Below are 19,132 nucleotides of genomic sequence, written 5' to 3'. Positions count from 1 at the left end.
TCTAGAATTTGCAACTTTAAAAGTTATAAATGAGGAATGTGTATCATAACAGCCCATTTATTCACTAATGCAATGCATTTAGTGCACATCTTCATTCACAAAACTGGCTTTCCACATGTCATTTGTTAAAATTCGTAATTTTGCTCCTTAGCTAACACTGACCAAAATTTGCAGGATTAGAAAGTGGTTCTGGAATAGTGGAACAGCCAGCCTTGTGTGAGCAGGAGAAAGACTTGGCATCGGCAATTGGCCAATGAAACCAGAACTCACTCCCAAACACCTCCAAGGACAACTACAAAGCTTAGTACCTACAGAAAAACTCATTCAAAGCTAGCTTTTTCTTAAGTATGACTACAGTAACAGTCAAAAAGACAAAAAACATAGATGAGTTTATTGTAACTGTGAAATAGAGTGGGAAAATATTTGTGCATGTGCCTGTTATAATTCTGTGAATTTTCACCAAAAAGACAATCAAGGACAGCAAAATTATCTAGCAAAACCAGAAAAAATGTTAGAATGACACTGAGAATCTACTGTTCTTTGTTAAATAATAATAATGTACTTCAATTACATAAGAACAAAATATATATTTTTTAACATGTAACATAGTTCAGCCATGGAATGAGCTATCAAATACATTGTAGCATTCTCTAAGTAGAAGGTGAAAGTTGAGAGTCAGCTACTGGCAATGTTTTAGGAATAAATTATTCTTCCACAATATGAAAAAGAAACAACTCTATTAAAAGACCCGTTCAGCCTCAGTGATTATGACTAACCTATGGCGTGGAAGTGGCTTGACTGCAAGTGTTTTGGAACTAATCATTCCAAAGCTTTTAGGAAAGTATGTGATCTGAAATGTCATGAGAACAATGACTCCTAATCCCAATGAGCCTGGGAAGTACCGTGTTCCTAAGTAAGAGGACCTTGACCGAGAACATGACTTTTTAGAGCTGCCAAAAGAGATGACAGAAGTTCAACTGAAACTATGAGGTCTTGCAGTGTAGAATATGTTTATGATGTCAAATTTGGGGATATTAATACATTCAGCATCACTTCAAGATGACCTCTGTCAATGCTGAGAAGCTGTCTGACCAGACTGCAGTCTTGTCTCTAACCGATGCTGATGGGAACTGTGATGATTCAGTTGTTCTTGGTGCCTGCTCTGGGATTCCATTGCCCAAATAATGGTATCTAATGCCACATTAGCTGTCCTAGGATACAAGAAACAAGAGGCCACAAATGTGACACAGAATATATGGAAAATCCATGCCTTTCTGAAGAGGCACTTGGAGGTCCAGTGGGATAATCTGAAATGGCAACAGACTCCTAGGTTCAGACAATGCAATGCTGTTCTCCTTAGAACCAACAATTAAGCGATCAACAGGTGTGTCAGAGCTAGAAATGAGCTCCTTTCTTATCCAACGTATATCTTGTATGTAGAATGGTGGAAGTCTTGAAAAATGTTTCTTGGAGTCAAACGTAAATCAGAGATGGTCACTGGTAGGCAGAGAACAAGGTTCTGAAGGCCAACCAACAAACAAAGAGGACAAAGTGAAGACTTGAGGAACAGAGAAGATGGGAAAGCACCTAGCTGTGTATCTCTTGGTCTCTGTCCTATTCAAAACAATTTTCTATCATGAACAAGAAAACAAATTTTAATATTGCCCTTTAATACTTTAATAACTGTCCTTTATTCATTTGCAATGGAATATAAACTGTATTTATGGAAAAAAAATCTCATTACCTAGCAAATGAAAACTTATATTGGAGTGCAAGATACAGTTAAATGACTTGAGCGTGGTCTGGAGGTCACTCTGCTACAAGCAACCCAGACAATTTTTCATGCCATTTAAATTCTTCTGTGCTGAGTTTTCCTTATCCCTAAATAAGATAAATACCTATTTTTTCAGAGGAGTATTTTGAGAATTAACATGGCATTTGTAACTGCTTTAACATTCACAGATGGAAAGTACTACATAATGTGAAGTATCATAATGAGAACTGAATGCCACAGCATAAATTGATATTATAGAAGGCTGCACAATTAAAAAAAATAACCTATTCCTAGAAGTATTTTAAGGTCATGTGGAGACGAGTTATTGTATCCCATTTTGATCAGCAAACTCCTCTTGTTCATTAAAGGTGTAGGTGTGTATTTCCAAGTCCCAGCAGACTGCCACCAAGTTCAGCTTGAAGAGCTGAGAAGTTAGGTAATGAAATACTTCCACTAGACTATCCTAACTCTTACCTGAAATCAAAACACACAGTTAAGACAAATTAGAAAAATGTGCAAACGCAGTGCATGAATTGCAAAGAGGAACGTGACTTTTTTTGGTATGTGGGTTCCTTCAGTTACTATTTTTAAAAGACTTTTTCTAAGACTTGTAGGATTTCCTTGGGGATAGAGCAACTGAAAAAGGTAGATTTTGTCCTTCACAATGCATGTTCCAGACCAGCCATATCAGTATATAGAAGGGCGATGAAAGTTGAACTGAAAATCTGTGACTGTTGGTCATGAGGAGTCAAATTTTCCATCTTTTCCAAGCAGGCATTTCCTGATGATGGTCTGCTGATTTATGTACAACTGCTTCAGAAATGACTTGGCAGTGGGAACAGGGGGTAGAGTAACTCCAAAAGAAGAGTTGAGGGTTTTATTCCATGCCTCATACTATAACCTAACAGTTCTTAAACAAGCATTCCTGCCTTGCAAATACATTAAATTATCATTACATCACTCATCTGCTAAGAAACTTATAAAGCTTATCAGAATCTGGAGAAAATTAACTATACTTATTTATAAAATAAAAATGACCCATACTCTAGGCAGGTCAAACAAAACACAAGCAATGCATGCACATTGCACACACATGAGTTCCTGCACCAGGAAGAAGTGTAACAGCAATTGGGCTAAGGTAGGTATAGGCTAAAAAGCATGTATTTCATTATTAGGACTCACTGGTGTGAATAAAGCGTAACTTACGACACTGTTTACATATTTATTCCACATCGCTATTTTATCAGTTAGTAAAACAGAAAATCAAATCAGAACAGAGATCTATTAAAAGATAATGCATCTCCCATGTATGGAAATAAAGCTTTTATGTTATTCGTATCACTGAGATGAAAACAGATAGTTGCCCAGTGTAATTTCTGTCCCTCTAAAGCTATTTTCATTAAAGGTCTACAAGCTCTGTTTCAGAAACAGGTAACAAAAGAAGAATTTCTTACACTTAGTTGTATGTAAGTTGCATTGGGAGCATGTTTGTCCATAAAATGGAACAAGAAATTCAATATTTGTATAAATAATGTACTTGAGACAATGGAGATGTATCCATACATGTGTCAAAGTCTCCCCAAAATGAGGGCACAAAATGTATAAAGAAAGGTGTTGTCAGTTACAGTGTCTCTAGGCATCCCTGACTGTACTTTTCGACTTCCCACACAGCGGAATTGCTACACCCATGCTCCATGTTGTAAAGGAGGCAAAAGCTGCAGCAGTTGAGACCGCTGGAGTGAAGCCTGGGTGAGAGGTTGCTTGAAGGGGCTGTGCATGACTACAGTGCATGACTCTAGCCCACAGGCTTCTTCTGTTTGGGCCAAATGCAATGTTGGCACCCTCTGCAGCTCAGCACCAAACACCTTTTCCATTCTCCAACAGTTTACTTGCATTTCTGCGTAAGTGCTGGTTTCTTTTGGCTCCAAAGACAGCTTCACCTGCAGGGTTTCATTTTTCTGTTCGACACCTTGCTGTTGATTTTCCCTTACTGCACAAAAGAACTTGCTCCAGTGCCTCTTTCACAACTGCTTCTTTGTAGCAAACGAAAGCCTTAATGATTGTATTTTGATTGTAGAGTTGATTAATTTTGACTTTGTTTAATTTGCGACCTTTGCTGAGATCTTTAGGGCTGGGAATTAAAGAGCACACTGTACCACTGTACTTTGGACATTGTGGGTTTGCCAATTTGTTTCATGCCTCATTTGTCACAAAACCTATGAAATTGTAGTCCAAAGCCAGCTTCATATTTTTCAAGGCAGGGCAAAAATTTATTTGTTTTTGTTTTAAATTAACATCTCCTGGCTAAATTAATCTAATTTTTCAAACTCCAAATCAAAGCCCCCACTAACAATGGGAATCTAGCAAGCAAGACAAATCCGAAGATCAGCTTAGCAAAAGAGAACAGATTGATTCTCTCCAATTAGAGCACTAAAGTGGTAAGATAAGCATACTCAATTTTATGTATAGACATATAATAAAGAAAAAATGAGGATGTAGAAAGGATCTGTATGAGAACATGCTAGAAGAGAGAAATAAATTAAGAAGTATGTATCTTATATGCACAACATTTCCTATTAAACATTTGTGTCTCAAACATTAAGCTATTTAAAAACCTGCAAACCTAGTATCTTCAGATTTTAATTCCTGACGTCACTGAAGTTCTGTGGCCATGGCTGAACGAGTCACTTCATGGTTTTGTTTTCAGTTTACTCCTTTGAGGAACAACGATAGTATTTCTCCATTTTTATAAAAAGGAAGACTGACATGTAAGATCTGTCAATTAAAAGAACTAAACTGCAAAGTACTATTATTAATAGCTGCATTATTAATATTTTTGAAGAAAATGTGTCTAGCTGAGGTCATTAAGGCTTTCTGTAAATATCAGAAGATATCCTTTGCATTCTTTATAACCTAACCAGACCTAACCCTTTCAGATTTCCTGCCTCCTGAGGGCTTGAAAGGCAGCAAGAATTTTGCAGCTACCTTGAACCAACAAATTGAATGATGTTTACTTCTTTCAATTTAAAAAAAAGTTTCCTTTGCATGAAGAATACTCAAAATGGACTACCTACAAGAGCAAAATTTCTCTTTAGAAATTGAATCTGCAAGCCAAAGCCAGTATTAACAGAGAGAACTGAGCCCACATAATATGTAGAACAAGCTCATGCATATAATATGTATATTTTTACATGACAGACATTCATTAAGGGAAGTATATGATCTGTGCTGAAAAATCACAAAAACTGCAAGATAACACCCTCCCTATCCTAAATTTCATCTAAACTACCCCCAAAGCACGTTCAGCTATATTTAAGCTATTTGTGATACGTTGGTGTAATTTGTCTGTAAAAACCTCCAGCGAACAGTATTCTACAGCCTCCCTAGATGCCCTCTTCACTTTATCGAGATCATCGTGAATTCTCATCTTGTTCTCCAAAATGCCTGAACACCCACTGTGGCATTTTGGCAATACTCACCCTTTGGCTTGTCAGCCACTTCATTAATGGACATTTTGAACAGTAAAGACTTGGGAGAGACCTCCAAGGGAACCATGTAATACAGGTTTCCATTTTGACAATGAACTATTAATTATTTTCCAGCTACCTGCTTGTTCACTTTACAGTAGTTTAATCAGGAATATAATCCCTGCTTTGCTGATGAGACAGTTCTTTGAGACAATGACAGAAATCCTCCTGAGATCAAAACATATCACATCTACTGTATTACCAAAACTACGACTTGGCATATGGGGACACCTGGTTGGTTTGTCATGATTTAGCCTCAACAAATTTAGGTTATCTGTTACTTAACACTTTACTATTTTCTACGCATTTACAAATAATATTTTTTATCACTTACTCCACAAACTTTCTAAGAACTGAAGGTAGGCTGATGAAATCCTTGGCTGCTCAAAGCTACTTGCAGTAGTCATCTTTTCACAACAGTATTGGTGGTCTTAAATCTTTATTCATGAAATTAAACTAAATGATCAAACTAGTTGACTCTTAGATTGTGTAGCAAATACCAGTTATGTCATTTAGTTTAACCTCATATGCAAAGCTTGATTCCTAGATTACATAGTGGAAATAAAACTAGTGTGATCCTTGAGTTTTGAATGTTTTCTTGACATCAATTTTAAAGCTGTAAAATGCTAGCAGACTGAAAAAGAACTATAGGTTTCCAGAAAGCTATAGCCATACCTATCTAGTGCTTGAGGAAGGGCTATAAAAGGGGCTTTAGGGAACACCAAATATGACATTGTGTCAAATCATTTTTCAGTCTTCCCTACAATCCTATACATAGTAGCTCCCAATACCAGGAAAGATAGTTCTCTTTACCCTGTAATCTGCAGAAACTGTAACACTAGATATTTTACTGGGGAGAAGTGACTCAATAGCAATGACAGGATTATACCTTAAAGACAGACACTTTTAGGGTGCTTAGTGTCATCTTTTAGGATTTCTAAATTAACAGTTCTGGTCAATTTTCATGTTTTTAATTCCTGTTACATGTAGTCACTTGCGCTGCACATAAGATACCACCAGATGAACCAACAACTCCCAAACCCTCTCACTATGGAGTTTTCTTAGAAATTCCATAGACTTGCAGATGGTGTTTTTTATTTTGCTTAAAAGAGCTCAAAAGTATTGTTTGGGAAGGGAGGAAAACCAAAAGATATACTGAATATTCCCATACAGTATAAAGACAAAGATTGTAGGGACCGCCAACGACTTGACTCATTTCTCCAATTTTTCTTACACAACTCCCACTTCTTGTCCTCCAGGATTGTAGGACAGCAATTACTTGCTTTAGAAGTTATTTCTGTAATTAAAGCGAATTGACCTGACTTTCAGTAAAGGAATTTCTGTTCAAGTCCAGAAAACACTCTTAAGTTAGACTTTGCCTTACCTACACCCCGCAAAGCTGCACTGTTATTTTAAAAACAATAAAAGAATGACTCGCATATGCACAGTGGCCATATGAGCACATCTAACCTTTGAGATTTCCCTCCTTGTATTTTGAACTATGTTGACGATGTCCGGATGGGATTTACAATGGCTCAAAGCTACTATTGTTCACACTACATTAAATCTACAATATATGCAATGAGATACCATAATATTTTCACTTGGAACTTCTATTAACCCACAACTTGACTGTGTTTAATGAAATATGTAGTGCTCACAGAGTTGATTTATATGCATCACTATTTACAGTGCACGTTTATAAAAGACGAAAAAGCACCCTAAGGAACTCACGGTTCTTTTGACTTTAACAGAAAGTAAAATGTGCCTGATTTGGTTTAGCTCAGTAACACCCCTGGAAGCCCCAGAATCTTATAGCTGGATTAGGGATGGCGACAGGAATCACTGATGCAGCTGAAACAGCCAGCCTAGGAAATGTACTGTTGCTACCAATCCTGAGCCAAAACACTGCTGCGTATTTTGAAACAAAAATCACAGTCATATTTATGTTTGTTGTGTATATAAGTATATAGAAACAATAAAAAAGGCATGCTGAAGACCTGGAAATCTATTTTTGTCAGTGTTGTTCTTGAAATAAGTGGACTGGAGGATTCATACACCCAAGGGAAAATTACACAGATTCTCTTTGAACACATAAACCTTTACTTCTGACAGAACTTCTGAAGGTATTTAATGACACAAAGCGTATGTTAGAATATAGTAGAAAAACAGTGTTTTGTACTGGAAAAGGCATACAGAATTAGCTAGCAGAAGGTAGTATATTGGTGCCCTTAGAGCTATCTTACAAGCAATCTGTTTTATACGTTAGTCAAAATAAAACCATCACTCTCTCCATTCCTCTACCAGTTTAACATTGGGTTAGCTGAGTAGCTATTTCTAGAAAAAAGCATAATTCTTGTTATTCTTTTAGATAAGATGATCTGCATGCAGGTTATGGTAAAAACAAACTTTTCCCAAAGCAACGCCCTTTGGGCAGTAAAGAACATGGGGCACTAATGACTTCCAAGAAATTATCTTGTGCTGCACCTGCTCTCTAAGCGTGTTTGCAATAATGAACTAGCAAACCAAGAAAAGACAAGAAGGGTATTCATCACTAGTGCTAGGATTGTCTAAGCCTAAAAAAAAAAAAAACCAATATACATTTTACCACTCTGTGTGTATGCCAAGATCTCTACTGATGAGATCTTTCATGGCAATTTCTGTAAGAATGCTGTAATCTATTAATAGAAAAGAAAAACATAACAAAACCTGTGCATTCTTAACACTGAGGCTATATGCTATGTTTTTCACATTCTCACTTGAAAGACGTCTAATTTCCTTTCACCAGCTAGAAAACTAAGTTCCAAGAACTACCCAAGAGATCACTTACACTAAACCCACTCCCCGGAAAACATATCCAGAAGGAAAAAAATATCTCCCATGGAAAGGCACGGAAACAGGAGCACGGTGTAGCTAAATTCTCAGGAAGTTAATGACTGGACCTCCTTTTCCCAACTCCTCCCTACAACATTAATAGTCTTAGCAATTACTGAGTGGAACAAACCCCTTTAACACCACCTGGTGTACTTTTCAGCAGTTGGTCTTGCTTCCAGGCCCGTCATGGCTCATTAAGATAGTACAGTACTTTCTCTCTACAAGACTGTTCTCGGGGACCATAGAATTCAAGATAAAATGAGATATGGAGGTTTTATCACAAGACAGAAAGAGACTGTGACATATCGTGCCAAGATTTTAGTATCTGAAAAAGCCACAGAAGAAAAAGTTTTTCAAGGAAGATGAAGAGTAAAAACAAACCAGTTACAAAAGATAAACATAACTTCCCAGTACTTCAAGAAACAGCATAAACCACAACACAACAAATTCTGTGTGTGCTCATATGGGGCACCTTATTTACATAGGCTTCACTAAAGGTCCCGCTTCTTTGCTTTGCAGCTTATTCTTTCTGTAAAACTTTGAGATTCGAGTTTAATAGCTCTCTCACCTACGTGAATCATTTGACTGACCAGTTTTGTACTGGTGCCCATAAATAGGTTAAGCTTTTCTGCTCATTTCCATGATTCAGGACATCTAGTATCAGTTGCACTGAAAACGAAGCAGCAGGCTGTCGCAAATGCTGCCACGACACCGAGCATCTCGGAGTGCCCGAAGGCTCATTGACAACGCAGGAGGACAGAAAGGATAACAGGCTTCATTCCTTAATTGGAAAGAGAAAAAAAGCGCAAAAAAGATCATGTTTTCTCTCAAGCTTTCACCTGAGTTAAAAAATAATAGCAGAAGCCATCGAATTTGAAGGTAACCAAGATCTACAATTACATTTATGAAAAGCCTAATGTTTCATTACGGTGAGGAGAACTGTGGAGTTAAAAAAAAAAAATTTTGGCCTTTCAATAAACTTTAGCCTTAAAAGACACACAATATATCTACACACTGTATTTCAGCTTTCCTATCAGATTCTGTGTGATTCACTTGGAGATTAGCAGCTGTTCCAAGGTCAGCTTATTTCCAATTATTCAAACGTAATGTCTGTATTGTCCAGTAATTAGAAATGGATAATTTTTCACATTTCAGACTACTGCAACTGAACTTTTTACAACTTAAATGTCAAAATCTAACTGGGTGACCACATATAATTAAAATAAACATATATGATTATGTATTTTATACTTGAAAATTAAAAAGAACAAAACAATGGTAATAGGATATTGTTGCGTTCATTTTCACTGCGTGCCCTGAAAAAGACATTTTAAAGAAAAAAAATGTAAGCTTATAGAAGAAAAAAAGGGACTGATGCAGATGCACTTGTTCAGGTTTGCCCCAGACAGTAAATACTACGGACATGAGTGCCCCCTGTGGGATTTTGGCTTATTTAATTTCATACACAGTAATTACAGGAGGTGCTTTGGTACCATTGCTGCAATCACATGATGGCCTGATATACCAAGTGGCCCATAGACCTTATAGTCCAGTTCAGTATGATGAAGAGTTTGTGTTGGGCCTAGAAAGCCATACCTTGCAGATGCAAGGTTAACATATTACTGCTTTGTAGCGCTGACAACAAATGCGAAGTGACTTCAAACTACAGAGACAACTGTTTATACATGAAGAACACACATGTACTTCTGCAAGTAGGCATCACTTCTCTGGAGAACTGTCGTTAAACCATAGGCATAAACAATGATTTATCTAATCACCAAAAAAAAAAAAAAATCTCTAATTTCCAAGAAGACAATTTCTGACGTGCTGACAAGTTATCATTGGATGGACATTGATACTTTTTTTTTTCCCCCTGCTTTTGTTCTGGATAAACTGAAATTACTCTTCTGGCAAATAAACTATGTGCCAATTAATCATCCCTAATCCAGCTATAAGATTCCAGGGCTTCCAGGGGTGTTACTGAGCCAATACCTCCAGACAACACTGCTTTATTGCTGAGAGGATGAACTTTTCAGAAGATAAACAACCTTAGCTTCCATTGACTTCATTTTCAGTTGTGAGCGTTCGTGTGCATGTGTTTGTATTTTTCTTATCTGAGAGCCAGAAAATGAACACTTGGACTTATCAACCATGTACCAAATATTTTTAAGTGACTTGCATATCATGCAGGAAAACTGTAGCAGATATAAGGATGAACAGTCTTCCTGCATAGCACTGCCTAGGTTGGCATCTTATTTTCAATAGTAGCCCTCATGTAGCTCTCAGCAGGCCTTCCAGCTCCGAGATGAAACAAGGAAGCAATACAATAAACAGCTTCATTAAGCTACACAGGCCTGGTTCATCTCTGATCACCGCTTACACTCTGTATCAAACAAAACACTATCTGTGGGATGTATTCATGCAATTAGAGACTGGTGTGATAAATATTGAAAAGACCACTCATGTAAAGTCATATAAGAAATCAAAAGACATTTTTTGACAGCTTGATTTTGAAACATAAATTATGTTCTATTATAACAACTCATTTGTCTGTAATATCCTTGATTATTTTTAAAGAAAAAAGAGGATAGTAAATTATTCTTGGACAAGTAATAATCTTTCTGTTATGTGCCAGCAGGATGAAGGATCCAACTCTGAAGTGCCAACTGCATTATGTAAGTCTGCATCCCTTGAATTATAGGGCTAGCAGCAATTGCAATTAGCAAGAGAAGGCATAATTCAGGAAAGGACTGTTGGACAGTTTTCCAGGTCTGAAAGAACAGATTGAGAAATGCTCCAACTGGGACTTTTCAACCCCGAAGCAGATGACTAGGAAGAATCTTCTGGTCGTTCTGACCATAACAAAAGGCCTGCCTAGTCCAGAGGAAAAAAAAAAAAAAAAATCTCTTCTCTACATACAGACACAGTGTCTGTTCCCCTTCCCTGTAAGTGCAGTGTCCGCTGCTACAGTTTTGGCAATTGCATGAGCTCGGCCCCAGATTAGACTGTTTGTGCTCGGTTATTTTCACACACTGCCAAAATTTGCTGACAACACCAGGAGAAAAAAAGGGAAAGGAAAACTGGTGATTTTCAACAGTTTATAACTCAGCTCAGCCTAAGCAGGTTTTTATGGGACAAAGAACAGAGATTTCTCTGTAGACAGCACTTTATTCCTGCCTAATTTAAAAGATTTGCTGTGAATGATGGAAACATTAGAACTTCTTAAAGAAAACATAATAAAACAAAAATCCTACCAGTTCACTAGTATTTTTTTACAGTAGATCATGTTTGGTGATATAAATAGAGAGACCATTATCTACCTCTCTCATAATTATTTACAACAAAGTTTTTTTTTAAAGAAAATGAAAATATTAGACTTAAAGGAAGAGGGCTTCAAAATACATAGTATTTCTTTAAGGAGTGAAATTTCTTCCTTGGAATAATTCACACTTGTGCTATTCCAGTGCCACAGTATTCCCTAAGGAGTGTGAAATGATCTTCTCAGGGTTACAGAGTCAGTAGTAAACACAAGTTCTACTCTAAGAAACAGTATTTTAAGTATATATTTTCATTAACATAATCTCTAACAACTTCCTATTAAAACCCAGAGGTAACTTTCTGGAGTCCTCTTGTTGCTTTAACACTTTCTTTCAGTCCATACCTAGATCTCCTAAAGCAGCATTTCCTAAGCTATTTTTCTTGCATGCTCTCCTGCCCCATTAGCTGACTGCAGGACCCAGGCTGTTAAACTTACAACTCTATCAAATCTTAAATTTAATCAGTGCTGCTTTTGAGCACCTCAAACTTTTCCCAGTGAAGTATGCCCTAAAACTTGGGAAACAATATTGCTTTACTGTATCTTTGAACAGTATCTGTACAACAGTGATTGTTTTGCGTTAAGGATCCCCAAACCAGCTAACTGCTTCACAAAATTGACCACTCATTCAATTACTATTATTTTTGAGTTGAAATAGTAGGAGACATTTTAAGAACATTAGCAACTTTTTGCAAAACTAGAAAAAAGATGAGAAGAGTGCTTTTCGTAATAGGCATAGGCTGGGAGAGTAGGGCAACAAAGTATATACTGGAGTTTCTGTATATAAATATAAGATATTTAATTGACTGGGAGTCCTCAGTAGAGACTTGTTTGCAACAGAGACTCATGGTGAGGGTGAGCTTTTAAAGTTTGGAGCAGCTTTGGCAGCTCTACAGAACTTTAAGACAGACCAGCTATGACTAAAACATGCTCAGCTAGTTAACTATACAAACTAATGTTTTTTCCATCTTTCTCTCCATGTGCTGACAGCATCACCATTCTCTCCAGTGTTCTTCTTCCTTCTGAGGTACAATGGATCTACCAGTTTATGCAGTTCCTGATACTACATTTCAATACAACAACTTTCCAACAATAATTTACTCAGCTAAGAGAGGTCATCATTTAAAAGAAGGGTGTAGTTATATTAAAGGGTCTAGAGCTACACAATTCCAAATACATTTCAGGATATACTGTACACTACGTGTATATTTTAATGAGAAGGTTTGGCAGAGCAGTTTGGCAGAAGAAAGTACTGCCAAGTGATTGGATAGGGGATATATCTCCAGTTGCTTTGGATTCCCACATCACCTTAAGAGCTATTCTTCCCATCCCCCAATACACCAACTCTCAAGGCAGTCAAATTTATAGCTCAATAAAATTTTTTATTAAAAATAAAAAGTGCGGCTTAAGTACTGCAGTCTTCCAACGTCCTTATGCCAGGTCTAGATCAGACTGTTGTAGCTGAATATGAAGCTGGGGAGGCCTGGCCCACTTTATACAGCACTCCTAAGTTAGAGTTTCAAGATCTAAGCCACCTCTCTTTCCATTTTGTAACAGCTGTTTTTCTATCCTTTCATTTAAAAAAAAGAAAAGGAAAGAGGCTAGCGTAGAAAAGTTAAATAAATAAATAATGGCTCACAAAACCACAGTGGAGGAACCACTGCTGGTCCTGCCAATAAAAATGTTCCTTCTCTTCAGAGCTGGCTAAACAACTGAAAGTGTTTCTAATGAACTGCTGGCAGCACTATCCATCATTGCACTAAATGGATTCATGTCTCCCTAAACTAAGGATAATTATTTATCTATAATGCACGGTCAGAAATTAGGAAGTATTTAAGCCTTAGAAGTCTAATTCCTCACTTCTCCCCACCTCCTCAAAGCTTGGTTTCATTCAGGCCTCCTTATGTAAAGATGACAAGAGAAGTCTGACTGATAGAGAATTTCAAACTCCGTTCCAGTGCTAATGAATCATCCGCATGAGTTTGAAAAGTACTTTAGCAGACCAGACATCTGCAGTCTGATTTTAGCTTTACAACTACCTGATACTATGTTTATCTCTTCCCTCTTCCCTTTTTGTCCTTTTTGCTACACTGACTTGTGTCGTACCTTAAAGCAGATTATAGGCTACCCAAAGCAAGATGGCACATTCATAAGACACACAAAATAATTGAGTCCCAATAATTGTTTAGGATCTTTGAAGATGCTATTGTGCAAATAATAGTAGTCTACTGCAAATGATCAGAAGGAAGAAACATTTTTGAGCTCTAAAGAAAGTGTGCGAGTAATGTAGGTAAACCCTGGTCAGAAGTCACTTCTGAACGCTTGACTGATTACATAGATGGCTGCTATCTAGAGACATACTCATACAGCAGTTGTCTTTAGAACACCAGGGATCAGAGGAGAATTCAGAGATATCAATAAAACATGCCTACAAACGATGGAAAGAAACACTTACTTCATCTCTAGGACTTCCTCCAAATGTTTCCTTCTTTCAGCTCGTAGGTTGGTCAAATGGGTTTCCTTCTCAGCCAAAGACTGTTGTGTAGAGGACAATTTTGCTTTCATTGACTCCAGCTCCTGCTTAACCTTCTCCATGGCCATCATCAGCTCTTCTACCTAAAACATTTTGGGGATGACAGGAGGAGAGAAAAATAGTGTAATGTCATCAACTGGAATTTACTAAATGTCCTAACTAAATTGGAGCCCAAAGGTTACCAGTGCATGTACACTGCATAACAATTCTGTAGACCAGAAGCATCATCCTGTGTTGCGGACAGGATGCCTACGCTCGATTGAAACAACATTACAGTCTGTGAATTAACACAGTCTGGTCACTGGAACGTTACCATTACAATACCAAACTACAAATCTTCAACTCTCCAGTTTTCGATTTTAGAAGATGTACCACAAGGATAAAAGGATGGCCTATATTTATTAAAATTAGCCCACAAAAATGCTAGGTATTAAATGGAATACATTGATAATATACCAAAAGTATAAAAAACTTTCTCTGTAAATGATGCTGAAAGAAAAACTACATATCCACTTTAAGAACGAAGGTAATGTTTCCAAAACAGGGAGAGGACTGGGTTCTCATGAAGATGTAAGTAAGGCTACTTCCCTCAAAGTATGTGTTGAACAATGCTTACAGGCACATTTTGTGATTTAGCAACATAAAAGACATTCAAAGAGTTGCTGATGGCAGACAGGTACAGCAGAACAATACTCATATCTTTGGCAAATGGGAAAGGTTCAGCATTAACATGATTGTAAATTCTAGCATAGATATTACACAAATTAACATAGTCATATTTTATTTTGCATTTGGAGCAGGTTTTGTCTCAGCTAGAATTTATCACTAATTAACATGCAAAAACACAATAAATGCTCAAGTATAGCTACATGTAACATACAAAACCCTCTGGATATTCTTTTAATAATTTTATAATAATGCTTGATGACGTTACTTTCACTGACTTCTTCCGTATAGATTTTCTCTTTCCATCACAACCAAGAGTTCATAAACAATTTTATAATGTGCTTCAAATGGGAGAAACTCAGATGCCGCTGTTGCACATAATCAAACATTTGTATAACTTTAGTATGACAATACAGCACTGCATTGCATTTGTATCCCTGCATAACAATCAACTTGTGCTCCATCCCGGAAGTGAATTACTGAAATTATATTAAGCTCAATTTCTACTTACAAGTTTTTACAAAGAGAGTTGGGCACATTACTCGCTATACAGGTGCTGGAGGATGGAAGGTATGGAACATACCACCACCCCTTGCTTTAATAAATCCTGTACTCCTAAAGGCAGAGCTAATGACTCAGGACAAACACGGATAACAAGATTGGTTTTCATCCTCAATCAGTGACAGAGCAAGAAACATTGCAATTCAGAATTAGCAGATTTATAAAAATCTAGCATAGACATTGTACAGTGCTTACTGCAGAAAGCCTATCTACTTCCACTCAAATGCAGCTGACAGCAAGCATTCTTCTTATGCCCAGCAAATTAAGAAAAATTTAAATATGCAATTATCAAAAACTATTCAAAATGTACAGCCAATAATTCATCCAGTAATCAACAGACCAAAGGAGAATTTCAGTGACACATAGTCCAAACTGGCTAGCATGCGTATAATAACCAAACTTTTCCTGTCTTATTAGTGTTTAGTGTGCAAAACAAGATCAGAAACTCTGTCAATTTTTAAAACAAAGAGGAAATTCCATAAAAGGAAATAGAGAAATATATCAGAAAAGAATGCAAAGAAAAACTACAGAAACAATGAATAGCAAAACTACTACTAGGATGGAAACTGATGCCTACAAAGAGAAAAATAGCAACATGCTGGGGAAGTGAAGGTGTACTAGTGTATCAGCTTCTAGTGTATCAGCTTCTACATCCTTTGGGTGGATCAGAATTACCTACACAAACATTTTCCTTTAAACTGAGAAGAAAAGAGGCACACCAACTACAAAACCCTCCGCCTATAACAGAAAACAACCTAAAATAAACAAGCCCCCAGCCAACTGTAACAATCAAAACGGCTTGTGTCAATCTGTCAGTTGCCAAGATAAAACAATCTTTGAAGCAACATCTTTTCCATAATCAGGTTTGAAAGATTTCTGACATCCTTCATTCCATTCCCAGTCATCAAGATTTGCGATGCTAACACTGAACGGCTGGTTTGCTTGATGCAGATCCGTAGCAAAACAACTCCGTGCTGTTAAGAAGACACAACGAGGCTAGAGGCCGACATCTAGGCCAAGGCTCCTAGTGCTAGATGGCAAGATCTAACTCTGCAGGAGTACTCTGCAGTAGTGGTTACTGCAGGTACTTAATCTTTTTCTCATTGCTCCATTTGGTAATTCTTTTAATTCTAAGGTTATATTCTGTATTTTTGCAGGTTAACAGAAAATTGATCTAATCATGTATTAGGAATGGCTGGAATGCAAGTGGCTTTTAAACTGTGCCAACAACTTAGTTCACGGAACTGCCATTACCTTCCATTCTCTCCAGCAAGTAACATTTGCCATGCAATTTACTAAAGACAAAATTCATCAAGATAGTGATGACTGTATTCACAATAAAGACTTCATTGTTCAGATTCATCAAGTTATAGATATTCCATGGGAGCATTTCAATTAAACTTCTACAAAACAAAACATTTTATTTGGCAGCTTACGAATCTTAGTGCAGGCCTGTCTGTATATGTCCCAGTAAGCAGTCCTGTGAGAAGTGATACAGAAATATTCACTGGAAGCAAACTGCTTGCAAAGCACATCTAATTTAGCATATACAAAAAACTTCAAATCTACCCTTGATATTTTTTTTTTCCCTGAGAACAGCTAATTATATAATAAAGAAAAAAATATTTGCCAAGAACCAGAGTTCTTGGCACGCTGAGACATTTTCAGAGACATGCTGTTGACATTTTCAATTTAACTGTAGGTAAGCTTGCGCCCTGTCAGTTATAACTAGAAAGTTTCCACTTCAGAAGGTGTTAAGAGTGCACTCTTGCTCCTCTTTTCTCTCTGCTCAAATGATAGTATATAAAGCAGAGTGTATCTTTGACTATCTATGACTTACCCGTGATTCAATTTTCTGCAGACAGACCTGAAAGGTCTTCATGTATTCTGAGCAGCATGGATCTGCAGAGAACTTAAACGAAGACTATTTTTTTCATTGTTTTTAGACCCTAAGTGACCTGACCAGGTGACAGCTAATCTTTAAGGAAGAACATGAAGCTGAATGAACGTTCCCTTAGAGGAAAGAGTTCCTGAGAGACTGAACAAACTATGTGAAAGAGGGCAAACTATGTCAATTAGATCAGTATGGGATTCACAGTAACAGAAAAGGGAAACGTGAACATCGGACAAATTTTTTACATAGTATTACATCTCCTTAGAAAGCATGAAAGCATGGTGGAGAGAAAAGGCAGTACAACAGGAGAAGTTTGTCTACCACGTCAATGGCAGCCTGTAAAGAAATAGAAGAAATGATGTAATACAAAAGAACAAGCCCTTTTCAGGAGACTATGTACCATCTTAACCTCCCTCCTCCTCCAAACTCTAATTTCAGGTTCCTCTGATGAAACTGTCAATCAGCAAACAGGCTGCTGCATAGACATACAGTTACCACATTATCTCCAAGTACGTGGTGTTTCTGGCAAGCTTTTCTGGCCATTGGGTAATGGGAAGCCAGGGACTTCCAAAGAGCTTGGTCAAGTTCCCCAAAAGTCAGTAAAAAGACAGTAAAATTGAGAAAGGGACTGGATATGCAAAATATTAATGAGGCTGGGGATCCTACCAACCTCCATACTAGCTCCTGGAAAGATTACTGATGGTCAGGACAGGCAAGCTCCAATTCCCACCTGTTATGTGAGAACTAATGCACTACCGAAAATTTCTGAGACACAGTAGATATTTCAGGCCAGGATGAAGGCTACATCAACTGATGTGGTTGGTATTGGTTCCCTCTTAAAATCAGAGCCCAAAGACTCCGATACCTAAGGTCAATCCAGACAGACATGCTAACTAAGGCAGCCTCAGGATACCCAAACACTTCAGTGTGTTTAAACTGCAATGTAGTGGCAGCTACCTTTTTCTTCCCATTGTGAACTTCGTCCTCAGTGATGAAGGATCACCTGAAGGGAACTTTTCTACTGCACAGAAAGTTGAAAAAGGCCTCCATAGCCCTCTCAGGAAGACAGCTCTGGAGCTTAATTTTCTGCTTATACCTTGTCAGGGAAGCAGAGCAATTTTGGGCCATCATCCAAGCAACAAATGCATCATGAATGCCAGTAACATGATGTAATTCACTACAGTGGTACTGTGCAAATATAAAGAGGCAATGGACAAAGTCATCAATATCACAAAGAAAGGAGCAAATTCTATGCACTTGAAAAACATTTGCAGTGGCAGAGGATCTATTCTGAAATGGTGACGCATGCAATCCACTTTTATATGCTATGTGCATATAAAGAGAGAGGAAAAAGCTAAAGAACGCCCTCCGCAGACACTGCAAAGGAAAATTTTCCAGTCTTAAGGGATGGGACATGAATGCATCCATAGTTCAAATGTATATGACTGGCTTAAATAGTATTTATTAAGGATAGCAAATCACTGGTACATTACATAAAAAACATTTTATGTTAATGCTAGATAAGGCTCTTCCCTGCCTGTATATTAACAATTCTATCTTTGCAGAAGAGACTGTATTTCTCTCCGTTATTAGTTTTTTCATAGAACCAAGGAATGGTTTGGGTGGGAAGGGACCTTTAAAGGTCATCTAGTCCACCCCCCCTGCCATGGGCAGGGACATCTTTCACTAGATCAGGTTGTTCAAATCCCCGTCCAACCTGACCTTGAAGTCTTCCAATGATGGGGCATCCACAACTTCTCTGGGCAACCTGTCTTAGTGTCTCGCCACTCTCACCATAAAAAAATCTATTCCTTATGTGCAGTCTAAATCTAACCTCTTTCAGTTTAAAAACACTGCCCCTTGTCCTGTCACTGCAGGCCTTGGTAAAAAGTCTCCATCGTTCTTACAAGCCCCCTTTATACATTGAAAGGCTGCAATAAGTCTCCCCAGAGCCTTCTCTTCTCCAGGCTGAACAACCCCAACTCTC

At 37.6% G+C, this 19,132-nt stretch overlaps 1 protein-coding gene across 2 annotated transcripts in view; it reads right to left on the bottom strand.

The window, feature by feature from the left end:
- ERC1 (ELKS/RAB6-interacting/CAST family member 1) overlaps positions 1-19,132 on the bottom strand; it is a 310,968-nt gene that overhangs the window by 94,250 nt on the left and 197,586 nt on the right. For both annotated transcript variants that reach the window (XM_009278946.2, XM_009278947.2), the window contains one exon: positions 13,947-14,107. In XM_009278946.2, coding sequence (XP_009277221.1) covers positions 13,947-14,107 — 161 coding nt within the window. The remainder of the gene's footprint in view (positions 1-13,946; positions 14,108-19,132) is intronic.

This window comes from Aptenodytes forsteri, unplaced genomic scaffold (genome assembly GCF_000699145.1).
Source record: "Aptenodytes forsteri isolate BGI_AS27 unplaced genomic scaffold, ASM69914v1 Scaffold241, whole genome shotgun sequence".
Taxonomy (NCBI): Eukaryota; Metazoa; Chordata; class Aves; order Sphenisciformes; family Spheniscidae; genus Aptenodytes; species Aptenodytes forsteri.
Note: the sequence above shows the minus strand (reverse complement) of the source record. Positions and strands in the feature narration are given on the sequence as shown.